The sequence below is a fragment of the Oryx dammah genome, unplaced genomic scaffold (genome assembly GCF_014754425.2).
Source record: "Oryx dammah isolate SB20612 unplaced genomic scaffold, SCBI_Odam_1.1 HiC_scaffold_27, whole genome shotgun sequence".
Taxonomy (NCBI): Eukaryota; Metazoa; Chordata; class Mammalia; order Artiodactyla; family Bovidae; genus Oryx; species Oryx dammah.
This window is the reverse complement of record NW_024070211.1, coordinates 118,135,660-118,154,005: the sequence shown is the minus strand read 5'-3', so window position 1 is coordinate 118,154,005 and position 18,346 is coordinate 118,135,660. Positions and strand designations below refer to the sequence as shown.

Below are 18,346 nucleotides of genomic sequence, written 5' to 3'. Positions count from 1 at the left end.
CAGCTCAGTAGAAGCCATTTTGATGGAAACAACTCTGTCTAGGCTCGTCTTGCTTTCCGTTGAGAACACTAAATTTGAAATGGACCTGAGAATTTACTTATGGATGATAAAGTGCATTAGTTTACTTATGGATGATTGGGATGCATATGTGAAAAGAATATTCTGTACTTAAAGAAATAATAGGTAACAGTAAGTCATTTAATTCTCATAACAGCCCTATTAGACGATCACTGTTATCCTTGGCTGGCCCTGTCTTACATATAAGGGAACTGAGGCTTAGAAAGTGTGTGGAATTCAAGTATCTTGATTAAGAACCTGTGGCAAGTTAGGATTTGGACCTGGTGGCCTAACTAAAGCCTGTGTTTCTAGTCACTGTTGTACTCACCTCTGTTATAATCACAATGCCATTGCAATTGAAAACTCTAATAAACATTTACATTTAAGCTGCATCTATTACAACTTAGGGTTGACATATAAAGATAACTGTGGTGAACCTAGTGGAACATAATGTAAATCTTTCAGATCTTTTTTGTTTTAACATTTTCTTTCAACCATGTATTCAAGGTACATTTAAAATCATAGCATTTTTCTAGGTCTCAGGGAAATTGTTGGTCATGGAATGTCAAGATTGGAAGGCACCTTAACAGTAATCTAGACCAACATCTTCTGTCATCTAGACTAACACTTTACCCATGCTTAAATCCTCTTTAGAGAAAGTGCTGCCAAGTAATTGCCCAGATTAATCTAATTCTGTAGAGTCACCATTTATAGAAGTTACCTTTCTATTTCTCTCAAGTTTTGTGTTTTTTTGTTTTTTTTTTAAATTGAGTTTTAGGTCTATTCTACCTAATTGTAGAAAAACTCATTTATATTACAGAAAAAAAGCTTCATCATACAAGGGTTTAATGAATGACTTGTCAAGAGTCATGCAGAAATTAAGCTCATAAGTCTTGAGTCACTCAGTAAATACATGAGATCCTGTAATGAGTTAATGGGTGAACAAAGGCCCAGTCCTTGGGTTTATGGGCCTTATATGCTAATGATTAAATGAATATTATACATAGTACATTGGCTGTCCATAAGTACTGTAGAACAGAGCATGGAAGGAGTTGAGGGAGGGATAGAGTGGGAAGGAGTGTGTGGCAGTACTGTACAAAATGATAAGATAACATTTTACCAGAGATGAGTGAAGTGAAGGCCAGGCTATATAGATAGCTGATGAAAGAGCATTTAAGAAAGACTATTTTAGACAGAAGGAGCAGTAAGTGGAAAGAAAGACGCTGAGGCAGTACAGGTGCAGTGCGTTGTGGGGTCAGTAAGGAGGGTAGTGTGGGTGGAGCAGTTTGAGAGAGGGATAGAGTGCGGGGCGAACGTCCAGAGGGGCTAGAGTCAGACCTTAGACGGCCTGATGAGAAAGAAAGCCATTGTTATGTTCTGACCAAGGAGTGGTGTGATGTGTGGCTTCTGACATTTTTAGGGGCCCTCTGTATTTAAAGCATTGAGCTGGAAGCTTCCCAGATGCCAGTAAGACAGTAATATCCTTGCTTTCTGGAAGCATGTTATCTAATGAAGATGAATTATAAACAAGCAATTGTAAGAAAAGCATAAGTGAAATTCGTGCCATGGTGGAAGTGTAAGGAGAGCTCTTTGAGTGGGAAAAAAAGGGGCCTTTAGTTGTAATCAAAGAAATTAGTAAAGAGCTACAGAATACTGAACCCAGAAAATCCACTGATCGTCTCTTTCTTGCCAAAGTGAATGAACTAGTTAAGGAGCCACTTCTCTTTTAAAAGCTGTTTAATTCAGCCACCAGACCCTTGAAAGGCTCTAATGGAGTATGAAGAACAAGGTAGGGTCTTAATAGATTTTTTTTTTTTGTATATTGGTCTTAAAACTATGAACATGTTAATAGTAGTATAGGAATTTACTAATACAGCACTTCAGCTACTCCAATACACCATTTGTAAGGGACATGATGTGCTTCTAAATCTAAGTATATTCTCATTAAACACAGTTTAAACTATGAGTCCACTTGTAGGATTGAAATTAAAGAAAAAGAATTCCTTTCAAGTTGTTTGTAGTATCAGTTGGTCTTGCAGTTTTCAAATATGTAGTATCTTAGCACTGTGTGTATTTTCTTTATCTATCTTAGTAAAATGTGAGAAAATTATGATTAAGGCTGTTTTTAAGTACTCTAAAAGATAAATTTAGAGTATTTTATGCCCTTAAGTTCCTACAGATGGTATTTGCAAGCTTCATTACTTTGTCTTAGTATACAGATTAATTGATTGTGCTTTGAAATATAAATGTGTTTGTATAAAACTTGCTTGTTCAACAAATCGATTGTGTAACCTGTGCCTCAGAGATACAGATGCCAGTGACAAGAAAGTGCCAAATTATGGGGATGACACATTTCTCTTGGCTCCACTCCCACCCAGGGAAGGTCCTTCACTGGGAAGCGCCGCGTGTCATAGCTCCCCTTCTTGCTAACTTCCATTCTGCACTGGGAGAGGCCCTGCCACTCCTCCTGTGAGCCCTTGCTGACAATTACTCTGTTAGGCTGGTCCTTCTAACGCTTGTATCCCCCCTCAGTCACAGTGGTCTTTCTTCCTACCTGGTCCCACACCTAGCAATTAAATAATCAGAGTTGCTTCCCCAGCAAGTCTTTATGTTGCCAATATGAAAGTGATCATTGGATTCCCTTACCCCTGCCCTTCAAGAGTGGTTAGTGGATCTTTTATTTTATAACGCAAAATCCAAGTCACATATCCATCACTTTTTTAAAGTGTTCATTTCAGTGGTTTTTCAGTACTTTCACAAGATTGCATGACCATCACTCTAATACTAGAACATTGCCATCAACCCCAAAAGAAAACCTGTACCCATTGGCAGTCACTCCTCATCCCGTTCTCCCCTCCTCCCAGCCCTTGGTACCCACTAATCTGCTTTCTGTCTCTATGGATTTACCCATTCTGGAAATTTCATATAAATGGAATCATCCAACATATCGACTTTTGACCTGGCTTTCTTTTCCCTTAGCATAATGTTTTCAAGGTTTATCCATGTTGTAGTACATATCAGCACTTCATTTCTTTTTATGATTGAATAATAGTCTATTGAATGGTTTACCGTTCCATTCATCAGGTTTTGAAGATTTGAGTTGTGATTTCAGGTTTTGGCTTTTATGAATTGTACTGCTGTGAACATCTGTGGGCAAGTGTTTTGTATGGACATGTGTTTCCGTTTGCCTCACCTCTCGAGGTGCCTCTCTCTTCTCTTTGAAAGCTCAGCTTCTGTCCCCACTTACTGAAGCACCTGTTCTTCTTCCAGGTCTTTAGTAATATTGTCCTCATTCTTGTTATCTTACTGTTTCTCAGTAGAATTGGATATCACTTCTCCAGTAATCCTCTAGAGGTTAGTATGAGTGCTTGGAGAGAGTAAGGAGAATTAGTAAAATTCCATAGACTGTTGGATTTAAATCTCAGGAGAGGTCTCCTATTAACCTTTCCTATAATGTAGGCAATTGGAATAACTTTGGGGAGAATTTTTACTACCAAATCCTTGCTCTGCTAGGCAAATCTGCAGTTTCTTCCACTATATTAGAGGGAGGGCAGTTGAGATCCTTGCATTAAGTTGATTTTATAGTAATACAAATAGTAATAATAATAAAGCTATGTAGTTTTCCACTTATGATAGAATTTTTCCATGTAGTTGTTGCATTTTACTAGGGCAGGCTTCTGGGAGGTGTTTAGTTGGTATTTGAATAATTGAATATGCTATATAAGCAATAATGCATTTTCCACCACTCAAGATTTTCTGGTCAGCGACTAAGAGGCAAAAGTGAGAACAGAGGTGGGTCCGATCTGGTGTATTCGAGCTTTGAATTATTATATACACCAAATTTTCACCTCTTTAAGTTTCTCCCAAAGACACAAAAACCTCATTTCCAGTGGTTTAATAATCAGTTCAGTTCAGTAGCTCAGTCGTGTCCGACTCTTTGCAGCTCCATGGCCTGCAGCACGCCAGGCTTCGTTGTCCTTCAGCAATTCCTGGAGCTTGCTCAAACTCGTGTCCGTCGAGTCGGTGATGCCATCCAGTCATCTCATCCTCTGTCATCCCCTTCTCCTCCTGCCTTCAATCTTTCTCAGCATCGGGTCTTTTCCAGTGAGTCAGTTCTTCTCATCAGGTGGCCAAAAGTATTGGAGCTTTAGCATCAGTCCTTGCAATGAATATTCGGCGTTGATTTCCTTTCGGATTGACTGGTTTGATCTCCTTGCAGTCCGAGGGACTCTCAAGAGTCTTCTCCAAAACCACAGTTCAAAAGCATCAATTCTTTGGCACTCAGCTTTCCTTATGGTCCAACTCTCACATCCATACATGACTCCTGGAAAAACCATAGCTTTGACTAGACGGACCTTTGTCGGCAAAGTAATGTTTCTGCTTTTTAAAGGTTTAATAATAGCTTACTTTATTTTCTACCTGATTTTGAAATATCACTTCACAACCTTATACTCTTGGCAGGAAGGAGAGATAAGAAGTACATCCACACTTGGCAGTCATTAGTTACCTATCACTGTGATCCCATTTTACAGATGAGGAGGTTGAGGGGCCAGTGAGGCTATTTGAATGTTGGTTTAATTTTTTCCTCATATTAAGATGTTGAATTTACATGCTTTCAGAGTAATTTTCTCACCAAATTAGCTTATAAATTGTCGATGTTTCCTGAAGTGAGAAAAGTAAATTGCTTGAGAAAACTGAAAACTCAAAGGACACCCCGAAGAATTTTGTTGATAGTGCAAACCAAATCAAGTGAAATTAATGCTGTGCCATATATGATTCAGCTGTAAGCTTTATTTATTTTAATATACTCTGTGATTTTGTTTTGTTTCAGTGAGAAGTGTAAGGCTAGAGGATTTACCGTGATTGTGGATGGCAGAAAATCCCAGTGGAATGTGGTGAAAACAGTAGTCTTAATGCTACAGGTAATTTTATTTTTGGGTATCAGGAAGCAGTTTTATTTTACAGCAACAGATTAGATGATAGAAGCAAATGCGTTTCGTTTATTGGATTGTGCCCAAGCTTCTAAGCAGTGACTGAGTTCTGAAAGGCACAGATGAGTGTTGAATTGTTCAGATTTGCTCTTTAAAGGTTTTACTTGAGTAGTAAAATAAATTTCGGCCCTATTCTAAAGGTATGTAAATTACCAAAAATAACATGTCATGTTTAAGTAATTTAGGCATTGAAGCCAGCGAGTCTCAAAATGTGAGGGCAGAGGTTATCAGACTCATTTGGGCACTCTGGCACGCTGTAGTATTTGCGTCATCCCACCTCAAGGCGGGAATAGGACTGGGTAAGTCTAAGCTGAGAATTCTGATAGGTTTCTCCCTTCTGTTGCCCTCTTTCCTCCAAAAATCATCAGGATTCATGATAGTCATATCTGTTTCTAATCTAGAAGAAATGTACTCAACTTTAGCTGTTTCCTTGGGGACTTTAGCAGCTCACAGACAAGCATTTCATAAACAGCTGTGGCTACAGAATCCCTGGTCTGGGTGGGTTGTAGTCTTTTGCTTATATTTCCTTGTGTTCCTCACAGAATATTTCTGTAATCCCTTGCATGTAGTAGGCACCTAGTAGATATTTGTTGATTTATTATGAGAGTATTGAGGATATTAAGAAAAATACAACAATTGAGTGAGTGAAAGGGGACAGATTGCTCTCATGTACCTGGGTTTCCTTAGAAGGGCTTGTGTAGAAAGTTAAAGTTAAGTGAGTTAAAGAGATTATCTAATTTAAAATAAAGAAAGTGAAAAGGGCATTCCTGGCTGATTTAGTGATAGCTCAAAAATTAAGTGAATACAGTAAAAGGAGCTGATGGCAGGCTAGTTTGGGAAGGTGAACATTCGATTAAGTATCAGTGATATTGAAAGAAAGATCAAGAATTTCAAATGACCTGGGAAATGATTAGTAGGTACTTTAGGGTTCTGTGGAAAGGAATATAATTTAAAATTTTAAATGACAATGAGGGAGAATGATTGTTAATGGATTATTTTTTGTTTAAGATAATTAGAAAAAGAATCTCAAGGAATGGGTACTCATAATTTTAGTTTTAATGCTTAGTATGGTTCAGGTGCTATGTTCTAAGCTTGTTATATAAATGATCTCATTTAATTTCATCCTCACAAACTTGGGAAACAAGTTCTGTTATCCTCAAAAGTCTTCAAGGATTTTAAATAACAACCTATGTTCGTGGTGAACAAGGGAGAAAATCATATGGGAACCTGGAACAGCCTAAGCCCCTTTAAAAGTGTATGTTTAGCAATGGGATGTAGGTGAGATGGTTCCCAAATTTTCTGCCCAGTACCTTATTCTTGATTGGTTGGCCTAAACCTTCATCATTAGACTCCCACCTTTGGCTCCAGTGGATCAGTTTTTAAGGGAACGCAGATTGGTGTCCCATTAATAACTCTTTCTGTTAAATATATTCCCAGCGCTTTTATATTCTAAACCCTGAAGATAAACTCTTCATTGTACAAATCATTAGAAACCTGTTAATTACAGCCTTGTGTTCTTCCATTCAACTGTGTCACCAGTGAGCTGTTGGGATCAGTGGCAGTTTTGAAGAACAATCAATGGATGGTTAAATCCCCTCTTGTTTTTTTTTTTTTTTTTTTTCTGTGTGTGTTTGATTTCTATTCTGATAGGTGTTTTAACAACTTTTGGATTTTGTTAATAGTTACATTTTCAGAAATTGCAATGGCTTGTTGTTTACTCCTCATCAAATAGTTTCTGCATACAAAGTTAGTTATGTTGCTTTTATTTCAGAAGGTGCTGGAACCAGCTGTTTGGGAGCCCAGAGTTTAAGTGCTAGCTCTGCCTGTACATGACTGGCTTGTTTTCTTTTGTTCCTAACAGCTTTAATACTCAGTGATTTTGAATATTTGATTTCCATAATCATGTAAATAAACCTCATTCTACTCTAAATTTCCCACCCCTTCTGATAAAGTTTTGATAGTTTTCTTTTTTAACTTTATTCATAACCCAGTCATTGCAGGGGGCACTAGATTTGTGACATATCCAGTGAGATATTTAAATTGAAAGGTTTTCTATTTCCCCCTGATCAATAATAATAAAACTTATTATCATATAGCATTATTATTATTCAGTAGTGCTATTTATGGTCTAGAACAGTGGTTGACCCCTAGAGTTTGTAAACAGAGTTTTGTTTACATATTGTTTATGGCAGCTTTCACACTATGTGGACAGAATAAAAATAGTTGCAACAGAGACTGTATAGGCTTTAAAACCTAAAATATTTTTTATCTGGACCTAGAGAAAGAATTTACTGACCCCTGGTCTAGAATGTTTGGAGTGTTATGGTAAAACTTGAAAGTCAGACCGACATGGTTTTTGTTCTAGTACTATTCCTTCAAACTCTGTTCCTTTAGACAAGTTACTTTAGTTCTCTCAAGCTCAGTTTATGCTTCTGTAAAATTGGAAGGATGAGGTCCACTTGTTAATGTGCATTCATTTATTCAGCAGAGATCCATGGAGTATCTTCTGTATGCCAGACACCATCATAGGCCCTGGAGATACAGGGATGCCATGATAGACGAGGTGCCTGCCATTGGGAAGCCCATGTTCTGTCTGAGGAGTCAGACTATAAGCTGTTAGGCAAGTTACTAAGTAATGTAACATCATATACTGATAAATGCTATTTAGAAAAGTAAATTGATGAAAGGGGACTGAGTCAAATGTTGCTGCTTTACATAGGATGGTCAGAGAAAGTCTCTCTAAAGAGGAGGGACTATTTGAGTAGAATCCTAAATAAACTGAGAAAGTGCTCCTAGGTATAGGGCAAAGAACATTCCAGGCAGAGGAAACATCAAGGGCGTAGTCTTGAGCTGGGAACAGATTTGTCACATTCCAGGCGCAGCAAGAAGGTCAGCATGGCTGTGGTAGAGGAGTGAGCTAAGAGGGGAGAGGTGTGTGATGAGGTCTGAGGTCATGGAACTTTGAGCTGGGCGGGCTTCCTGGCTTTGCTAGGGGTTTTTTATTCTGAGTATGAAAAAATGCAAAACTGGGAGGCCTGCTAAGAGGGTTTCAAAAAGCTGATTTATTTGGTGATATCAGCAATGTAGGTGGTAGAAACGGGTAGGTTTAATTAAGATATATTTTAAAAATAGACTCTATGGGACTTGCTGGTAAGATATATATGGAATATATATTAGCTCAGTAAATGTTAATTTCCATTCTTTAGGTGATGATGTGAATAACTGTATCTAGCAAATGTGAAATTGTATTTGTGGAGGTTTAGCTTTGTCCTCTTCTTCAAGTTAATAATCATGTAGAATCTTGGCTTCTTTATATAATGGAATAAGAGGCTTATTTTGTTAGAAAATTGATTTACATTATTGGAAGAAATTCTCTAAGATGATTGTGTTACAAAAATTTTTTTTCATATCATAGAAAAGCCAAATTTAATAATTGCTGAACTAAAAATTATCTTGCAGTTTAAATATATTCATATTAGAGATTCAGTAAAACACAAAAATAATTCACATGTGCTGTCTTTAAACATTATTTTCTGAATCAGCTTGTCTTTCAAATATTTCTTTATTGCCATGTATGTTTTGCAGTTTGCAGCGTTTCTTGTATTTTATCACTTTAATTATTTTCCAGAGGTCTCTTACTCTGCTCAATCATGAATACCTAATAATTTACAACTTCAGTAAATTACTAACTTTACATGTATAATTTTTTCTTTTTTTTTTTTGTATTTTATAGAATGTTGTTCCAGCTGAAGTGTCCCTTGTTTGTGTAGTGAAGCCAGATGAATTCTGGGATAAGAAAGTAACACATTTTTGTTTTTGGAAAGAAAAGGATAGACTTGGCTTTGAGGTAAATATACTCTATGAAAAAGCAGAAGTGTGCTATATCTTTAAAAACAGCATTTTGCTGGTATTATTCTGTGTGTTCAGCATTGGATACTATGCAGTGCTTATACAATGCTCAGCCTAAGTAATGATTAATATATAGTCAGCATTCTTGTTGAATGAATTATTCTTTGTCAAGGCCACAAATGCTTTCTTGTTTTCATTTTTATTAATCTTTGTGAATTCTTTAGAATGAGTAGAACCTTTCCATTAAAAACATTTTTGGGGACTTTCCTGTTGTTGCAGTGGTTAAGACTTTGTGCTTTTTGATCCCTGGTTGGGGAACTGAGATACCATAGGCTGTGCAACATGGCAAAAAAAAAAATGTGTATATATATATATATATATATATATATATATAAAACATTTCTTCTGAGGGATTCCTGCCTGCAGTAGTAGATATAATGGTCATCTGAGTTAAATTCACCCATTCCAGTCCATTTTAGTTCACTGATCCCTAGATTGTTGACGTTCACCCTTGCCATCTCTTGTTTGACCACTTCCAATTTGCCTTGATTCATGGACCTGACATTCCAGGTTCCTATGCAATATTGCTCTTTACAACATCGGATCTTGCTTCTATCGCCAGTCACATCCACATCTGGGTATTGTTTTTGCCAACATCCGCTGGATCATGGAAAAAGCAAGAGATTCCAGAAAAACATCTATTTCTGCTTTATTGACTATGCCAAAACCTTTGACTGTGTGCATCACAATCAACTGTGGAAAATTCTGAAAGAGATGGGAATACCAGACCACCTAACCTGCCTCTTGAGAAATCTGTATGCAGGTCAGGAAGCAACAGTTAGAACTGGACATGGAACAACTGACTGGTTCCAAATAGGAAAAGGAGTACGTCAAGGCTGTCTATTGTCACCCTGCTTATTTAACTTCTATGCAGAGTACATCATGAGAAACGCTGGGCTGGAAGAAGCACAAGCTGGAATCAAGATTGCCAGGAGAAATATCAATAACCTCAGATATGCAGATGACACCACCCTTATGGCAGAAAGTTAAGAGGAACTAAAAAGCCTCTTGATGAAAGTGAAAGAGGAGAGCGAAAAAGTTGGCTTGTAGCTCAACATTCAGAAAATGAAGATCATGGCATCTGGTCCCATCACTTCATGGGAAATAGATGGGGAAACAGTGGAAACAGTGTCAGACTTTATTTTCTTGGGCTCCAAAATCACTGCAGATAGTGACTGCAGCCATGAAATTAAAAGATGCTTACTCCTTGGAAGAAAAGTTATGACCAATCTAGATAGTATATTCAAAAGCAGAGACATTACTTTGCCGACTAAGGTCCGTCTAGTCAAGGCTATGGTTTTTCCTGTGGTTATGTATGGATGTGAGAGTTTGGACTGTGAAGAAGGCTAAGCGCCGAAGAATTGATGCTTTTGAACTGTGGTGTTGGAGAAGACTCTTGAGAGTCCCTTGGACTGCAAGGAGATCCAACCAGTCCATTCTGAAGGAGATCAGCCCTGGGATTTCTTTGGAAGGAATGATGCTGAAGCTGAAACTCCAGTACTTTGGCCACCTCATGCAAAGAGTTGACTCATTGGAAAAAACTTTGATGCTGGGAGGGATTGGGGACAGGAGGAGAAGGGGACAACCCAGGATGAGATGGCTGGATGGCATCACTGACTCGATGGACGTGAGTCTGAGTGAACTCCGGGAGTTGGTGATGGACAGGGAGGCCTGGAGTGCTGCTATTCATGGGGTCGCACAGAGTCGGACACGACTGAGCGACTGAACTGAACTAAACTGATATAAAAAACATTACCAAGAATGCATTTAGCTAACACTAGGAAATCCTAGAGAGAAGGCTATGGCACCCCACTCCAGTACTCTTGCCTGGAAAATCCCATGGACGGAGGAGCCTGGTAGGCTGCAGTCCATGGGGTCGCTAAGAGTCGGACACGACTGAGCGACTTCACTTTCACTTTTCACTTTCATGCATTGGAGAAGGAAATGGCAACCCCCTCCAGTGTTCTTGCCTGGAGAATCCCAGGGACGGGGGAGCCTGGTGGGCTGCCGTCTATGGGGTCGCACAGAGTCGGACACGACTGAAGCAACTTAGCAGCAGCAGCAGCAGGAATCCTAGACATTTAGAAATTGAAGTCCGAGCCTATTTGGTATGATGTCATAATTATTTCTTAGTATCTGGTTTGGTTTTTATATATAAAAGGTTATTCATCCTTCCCTGTTTACAGTATGCTCTCCCTCTTAGTTTTCTTGTGTGAAACTTCAGTTGACCCTTGAACAACATGGGTTTGAACTGCACAGATCTGTTTACAAGTGGAGTTTTTTAATAAGTACATGTTAACCCTCTGTATTTACAGGTTTAACGTGCACAGATAGAGAGGGCCATTCATTGTACTTTGCCATTTTGTGTAAGGGGCTTGAGCACCGTGGATTTTGGTGTCAGTGGAGTGTCCTAGAACCAGTCTCCTGTGGACATTGAGGGAAGGCTTACATATTATTATTGTGGGTCAGAAAGAAGTCTCAAGGTAGAATGCAAATTTTAAACAATTCTCTCACATTTTCCTTCCACAGCCTATTAATCTCAGCTTCCTAGTTGGAGAGTCCATAGATGTTAACCTTTACGTTAGCTAAAGTGTGGAAGCACTGAAGGGTGCCAACGCCTAACCCAACCCTGTAAAATCTAGAGCCTTGGAATGTTTCCAAGAGTCAGGCAATGAAGACACATTGTGGACTTTGCCATACTACAATAGTCATTTATATTTTCAATAAAATCAATGTATTTTTTGCATGAAATATCTTAAAAATGTATAACATTTTTCCTGCACTTTAAAGTTAAGTATAATATTCATCTATTTTAGTGTACAGTTCTGAGAGTTCTGATAAACACAGACTGGTCTGTAATCACCACAGTGAAGAAATCCAGGGAATATTACGTTACTCCAAAAATTCTATCATGTTCTTTAGTCAACTCCTTCTTCCATCTTTAGGCCTGACAACCACCAATCTGTTTTATGTTCTGTGTTTTTTGCCTTTTTCAGAATCCCATATAAGTAAAATTATAAAGTATGTAGCATTTTACATTTACTTCTTTCATATACATATTTGCATTTGGGATTCATCTGTGTTGTTGGGTGTACTGGTGGTTCCTTTCTTATTGGTAGGTAGTAATCCACTATGTACATGTACCACAGTCTGTTTATTCATTCGCTGATTGAAGGACATTCAGGATTGTTTTCAGGTTTTGGTAATTACAAGTAGTCACTGTAAATATTCGTGTAGAGATTTTGTGTGAAAATTTTTTTAAGAGATAAAATATCTAGGAGTGGGATTGTTGGGTCGTATGGTAAGTGTATGTTTATTTACTTTGTAAGAAACTTCCAAACTAACAGTTTCAAGGTGTCTGTATCATCTTGCATTCCCATAAATTGTGTGAAGTTCCAGTTGCATCTTGGCAGCAGTTAGTATTATCAGATTTTGTTTCTAAATCATAGTTACTCTAGTAGGTGTGTAGATGTTTATCAGTATTGTTTTACTTTGCGTTTCCCCAATGGTTAATGATGTGAGTATATTTTCAAGTACTCGTTAGCCATCCATATACTTTCTTTCATGATGTCTGTTCAACTCTACTCATTTTTTAAAAAGCAATTAAGGCTTTTGAGAATTATGTATGTGCTTTGGATAGAAGTCCTTTGTCAGATACGCCATGTGCAAAAATTGCATCTCAATTTGTTGTTTGCCTTTTCATTCTCAACAGCGTTTTTAGAGAAGATTTTTAATTCTGATGAAATCTGGGGATTTTAAATTTTTTCTCTTATGAATCAGGCTTTTGGTGTCATAGCTGAGACATCTGTGCCTCAGCCAAGGTCACGAAGATTTTATGTTTTGTTTTAGATGTTGTATAATTTTAGGTTTTATATTTAGATCGGTGATCTATTTTGAGTTAATACTAGTGTGAATTATTGTCTGACAATATATATTTAATGACTTCCATAATTTTATGTTTGTTAAGCCAGTTTGAGATTCATCTGTGTTGTTGGGTGTACTGGTGGTTCCTTTCTTATTGGTAGGTAATAATCCACTATGTAGATGTACCACAGTCTGTGTATTCATTCCCTGATTGAAGGACATTCGGGATTGTTTTCAGATTTTGGTAATTACAGATAGTCACTGTAAATATTCGTGTGTAGATTTTTCAGCCAGTAGATGCTCTGTTTGCTGACTTCCTCATGCACATGTATTCTCCGTGTACTGTGCGTGTGTATTCTGCTTCTGGGGGTGGCGTGATCTGCAGCCGTCAGGGTTGTTCATGGTATTGTTCATGGGCTTTGTAGTGTTCTGTCTGCTTATTCTACCAGTTACTGAAAGAGGAATATTACACTCTCCAACTATAATTGTGTGTTTATTTGTCCTGTCATTTCTGTTGGATTTTGCTTGATGTATTTTGAAGTTCCTACTGAGGTGTCTACTTAAGATTTCATTATTAAATGTCCTTTTTTTTATCCATGATGATACATCTGGTTCTGAGGTACATGTTGTCTGATACTACCGATACTACTGTAGCTATCCCAGCCTCTTTTCATTTACATTTACAGTGGGTTTCTTTTTTTTTTTAAATAGATTTAGTATAGTTGGGTCTTGTTTTCATATCCAGTCTGACAGTCTCTGTCTTTTTAGTGATTTGTAAGACCATTTATATTTAATTCATTGTTAATATGTTTGGATTAAAATCTATCTTGCTAGATTTTATGTAGTTTTTCTGCCTTCTTTTCGATTATTTTTATAATTACATTTTATCTTCAGTTCAGTGCAGTTCAGTTGCTCAGTCATGTCCGACTCTTTGTGACCCCGTGAATTGCAGCACGCCAGGCCTCCCTGTCCATCACCATCTCCTGGAGTTCACTTTCTTCACAGTCCAACTCTTGCATCCAGTACATGACCACTGGAAAAACCATACACTTGACTAGACAGACCTTTGTTGGCAAAGTAATGTCTCTGCTTTTGAATATGCTATCCAGGTTGGTCATAACTTTTCTTCCAAGGAGTAAGCGTCTTTTAATTTCATGGCTGTAGTCACCATCTGCAGTGATTTTGGAGCCCCCAGAAATAAAGTCTGACACTGTTTCCACTGTTTCCCCATCTATTTCCCATGAAGTGTTAGGACCAGACGCCATGATCTTCGTTTTCTGAATGTTGAGCTTTAAGCCAACTTTTTCACTCTCCTCTTTCACTTTCATCAAGAGGCTTTTTTAGTTCCTCTTCACTTTCTGCCATAAGGGTGGTGTCATCTGCTTATCTCAGGTTACTGATATTTCTCCCGGCATTCCAGCCCGTGCTTCTTCCAGCCCAGCGTTTCTCACGATGTACTCTGCATAGAAGTTAAATAAGCAGGGTGACAATATACAGCCTTGACGTACTCCTTTTCCTATTTGGAACCAGTCAGTTGTTCCATGTCCAGTTCTAACTGTTGCTTCCTGACCTGCATACAGATTTCTCAAGAAGCAGGTCAGGTGGTCTGGTATTCCTATCTCTTTCATAACTTTCCACAGTTTATTGTGGTCCACACAGTCAAAGGTTTTGGCATAGTCAATAAAGCAGAAATAGATGCAGGTCAAAGGCTAATAGAATTTTGCCAAGAGTCGCACTGGTCATAGCAAACACCCTCTTCCAACAACACAAGAGAAGACTCTACACATGGACATCACCAGATGGTCAACACTGAAATCAGATTGATTATGGTCTTTGCAGCCAAAGATGGAGAAGGTCTATAGAGTTAGCACAAACAAGACCGGGAGCTGACTGTGGCTCAGATCATGAACTCCTTATTGCCAAATTCAGACTTAAATTGAAGAAAGTAGGGAAAACCACTAGAGCATTCAGGTATGACTTAAATCAAATCCCTTATGATTATCTTCATTATTGAGTGGTAATTTATATCTCTTAATTTTTTCCAGTGGTTGCCCTGGGTTTATCATATACATCTTTAATCATTGGAGTCTTATCTCAAATAATATACCATTTAACACTGGTAATCCCTTAGTACAGTATATCTAATACTTTCCTCCATTGTTTTCATATATTTTACTTTCACTATACTGTAAGCATACAATATACTGCTACTATTTTTGGTGTAATATCTTTATAGCAGTTATAATAATTTCATATGTCTTCACTTACAATATTTTCAGTATTATTCATTTCAGCTTTTTGGCTGGTGCAGTCCTTCTGCCTAAAGAACTTCCTTTAAACATATCTAGCATTGAAGGTCTGTTGGCTTTGAATTTTCTTAGATTTTGTTTACCTGAAAAAAATGTTTGTAGCTGTTTCAGGTTTGAAAATTATTTTCAGCTGATATTGTTTTTTTTTTTTCCATTATTTGATTTTTTTTCTTTTAGCATGTTAACTGTATCACACCTTCTATATCATATCTGTATCATTGCCTTCTCACTTCCGTGGTTTCTGAGAACTCTGCTGTTACTTGTATCTTTGGTCTTCTATAGGTTATATATCTTTTTTTTTTTTTAATCTCCTTCAGTGAGTTCAGTCGCCCAGTCGTGTCTGACTCTTTGCAACCCCATGAATCACAGCACGCCAGGCCTCCCTGTCCATCACCAACTCCTGGAGTTCACTCAGACTCACGTCCATCGAGTCAGTGATGCCATCCAGCCATCTCATCCTCGGTCGTCCCCTTCTCTTGCCCCCAATCCCTTCCAGCATCAAAGTTTTTTCCAATGAGTCAACTCTTTGCATGAGGTGGCCAAAGTACTGGAGTTTCAGCTTTAGCATCATTCCTTCCAATGAACACCCAGGGCTGATCTCCTTCAGAATGGACTGGTTGGATCTCCTTGCAGTCCAAGGGACTCTCAAGAGTCTTCTCCAACACCACAGTTCAAAAGCATCAATTCTTCAGTGCTCAGCCTTCTTCACAGTCCAACTCTCACATCCATACATGACCACAGGAAAAACCATAGCCTTGACTAGACGGACCTTAGTCGGTAAAGTAATGTCTCTGCTTTTGAATATGCTATCTAGGTTGGTCATAACTTTTCTTCCAAGGAGTAAGCATCTTTTAATTTCACGGCTGCAATCACCATCTGCAGTGATTTTGGAGCCCTAAAAAATAAAGTCTGACACTGTTTGCACTGTTTCCCCATCTGTTTCCCATGAAGTGATGGGACCAGATGCCATGATCTTTGTTTTCTGAATGTTGAGCTTTAAGCCAACTTTTTCACTCTCCTCTTTCACTTTCATCAAGAGGCTTTTTAGCTCCTCTTCACTTTCTGCCATAAGGGTGGTGTCATCTGCATATCTGAGGTTATTGAGATTTCTCCCGGCAATCTTGATTCCAGCTTGTGTTTCTTCCAGTCCAGCGTTTTCCATGATGTACTCTGCATAGAAGTTAAATAAGCAGGGTGACAATAGACAGCCTTGACGTACTCCTTTTCCTATTTGGAACCAGTCTGTTGTTCCATGTCCATTTCTAACTGTTGCTTCCTGACCTGCATATAGATTTCTCAAGAGGCAGGTCAGGTGGTCTGGTATTCCCATCTCTTTCAGAATTTTCCACAGTTTATTGTGATCCACACAGTCTCCTTAGCCACCTTTAAAATTTTTGCTTCATTTTTAATTTTCAGCAGTTTTATTTTGTAATGTTTTATTTGGTGTTGATTCTATTAGTTGGTCACTGCACTTCTTGGATCTCTGGTGACTTCTGTCATCAATTTTGGAGAATTCTTAAGACATTTTCTTTTCATATATTTCCTTTGCCTCATTTTATTTTTCTACTCTTTCTAGAACTGCTATTGCATGTATGTTAGATGATGTGAAAATTTCTCACCATGCTAGGTTGGTGTTCCATTTTATTTCTTTTTGTTTTTCAGTTTGGATATTTTTCTGTTGATCTGTTTTCAAGTTCACTGCCTACTTCCTTAGCTGTGTTGAGTCTGTTGATGAGCCATTTGTAAATGGACTTTATCTCTTTTATCATGTTTTTGGTTTGTAGCATTTCTTCTGGATTCTTTCTGATGGTTTCTGTCTCTTTGCTGTAATCCCTGTGTGTTTTGCCTGTTGTCTTGCAGATCTTCCATGAGAACTTCAAGCATAAATAATAGTTATCTTACTTCCTTAGCTAATAGTTGCAGTATCTGTGTCTCTCTTATTCCAGTTATATTATTTGATTTTTGGTCTTGGCAGTATGTTGTTTCCATTCTTGGTTTTTGTATGTTGCATGTTGGACATCTTGTTAGGACAGTAAAGATTGAGATAAACTGTATTTGTGCCTGCACATGAGCCCCTCTTGTTTTTGCTGGGCTCTTGGTAGGACCGGGGCGGGCTTGATTTAGTCTAGACAGGAGTTGAACTGGCTCTGGCTGTTGCTCTTCTTTTCCTCAGGGCATGACAGGCTTCAGACTCCTCTAGAGTGGGTGTTTGTTTCACCCTCAGCTGTAGATCTTTCCTTTGTGCCTGTGTCTCAGAAAAGGTTTCTCTTTGCACGCTGCTCAGCAGTAGACTACTGTTACTTGTTACTCAGTGTTTGTCAGTGGTTCATTTTTTTCTTGTTCTGATTCAGCTTCAGTCTTAGGAACGCTTGGGGAACCCAGGGTCTAGAGGGTCTAGGACCCACCTTCCCAGCTTTAGGAAGACTAGCAATCTGGGTTCATAATATATCCCTGCCTCCACTGGGATAGAGGGCCTTTCTTTCCCCTTCCTCCAGCTGCAGTGGGGCTTTATTTGTGTTCTGAGGGCTTCCCAGGTGGTTCAGTGCTAAAGAATCCACCTGACAAGAAGGAGAGGTGGGTTTGATCCCTGGATCAGAAAGGTCCCCTGAAGAAGGAAATGGCAACCCACTCCGGTATTCTTGCCGAGGAAATCCCGTGGACAGAGGAACCTGGTAGGCTATGGTCTATGGGGTTGCAGAGAATCTGACACAATTGAGTGATTAAAAAACAAAACAGCAAAGGTCATCCTGTCTCACTGGCTTCCCTCAGCACCTGAAAGTTCTTGTCCCCTAGGGATGACAGAGTTGAGGAATCTGGGCTGTGCTTCAGCTTCCTGTCTTTCCCCTGGTGGTTGCTGTCCCCGTACCCCAGGTCTTTTTTGTAATTTCTTACCTCCCTACCCACAATCTTTCTCATGAGTGTCTGTGGAGAAGAATCTGCAGGTACGTTTGAAATCTTCTTGTATCTTTGTTTCCAACAGGTTCAGTACCTTTATACCAAACCACATTTGGCCTTTAGCAATTCATTGGAAAATTTGGCTGGATTCTTAATCTGACTTGTATCATACCTGGTATTTTCCCCAGGTAAGCAAGTGTTCCAGCTCCATTTGTCCTTGAAGGATGGTCTTTACTGGTTTTCCTGTGGACTTAACTCTATGATGTGTTAAAAAAATGTCATTTTTCACATTAATTTGCATTACTTTGTGGTTCTTGTAAG

At 38.6% G+C, this 18,346-nt stretch overlaps 1 protein-coding gene across 1 annotated transcript in view; it reads left to right on the top strand.

Annotated features, from left to right (window-relative positions):
- SESTD1 (SEC14 and spectrin domain containing 1) overlaps positions 1-18,346 on the top strand; it is a 99,145-nt gene that overhangs the window by 12,513 nt on the left and 68,286 nt on the right. Inside the window, exons 3-4 of the mRNA XM_040227727.1 lie at positions 4,889-4,979; positions 8,782-8,895. Coding sequence (XP_040083661.1) covers positions 4,889-4,979; positions 8,782-8,895 — 205 coding nt within the window. The remainder of the gene's footprint in view (positions 1-4,888; positions 4,980-8,781; positions 8,896-18,346) is intronic.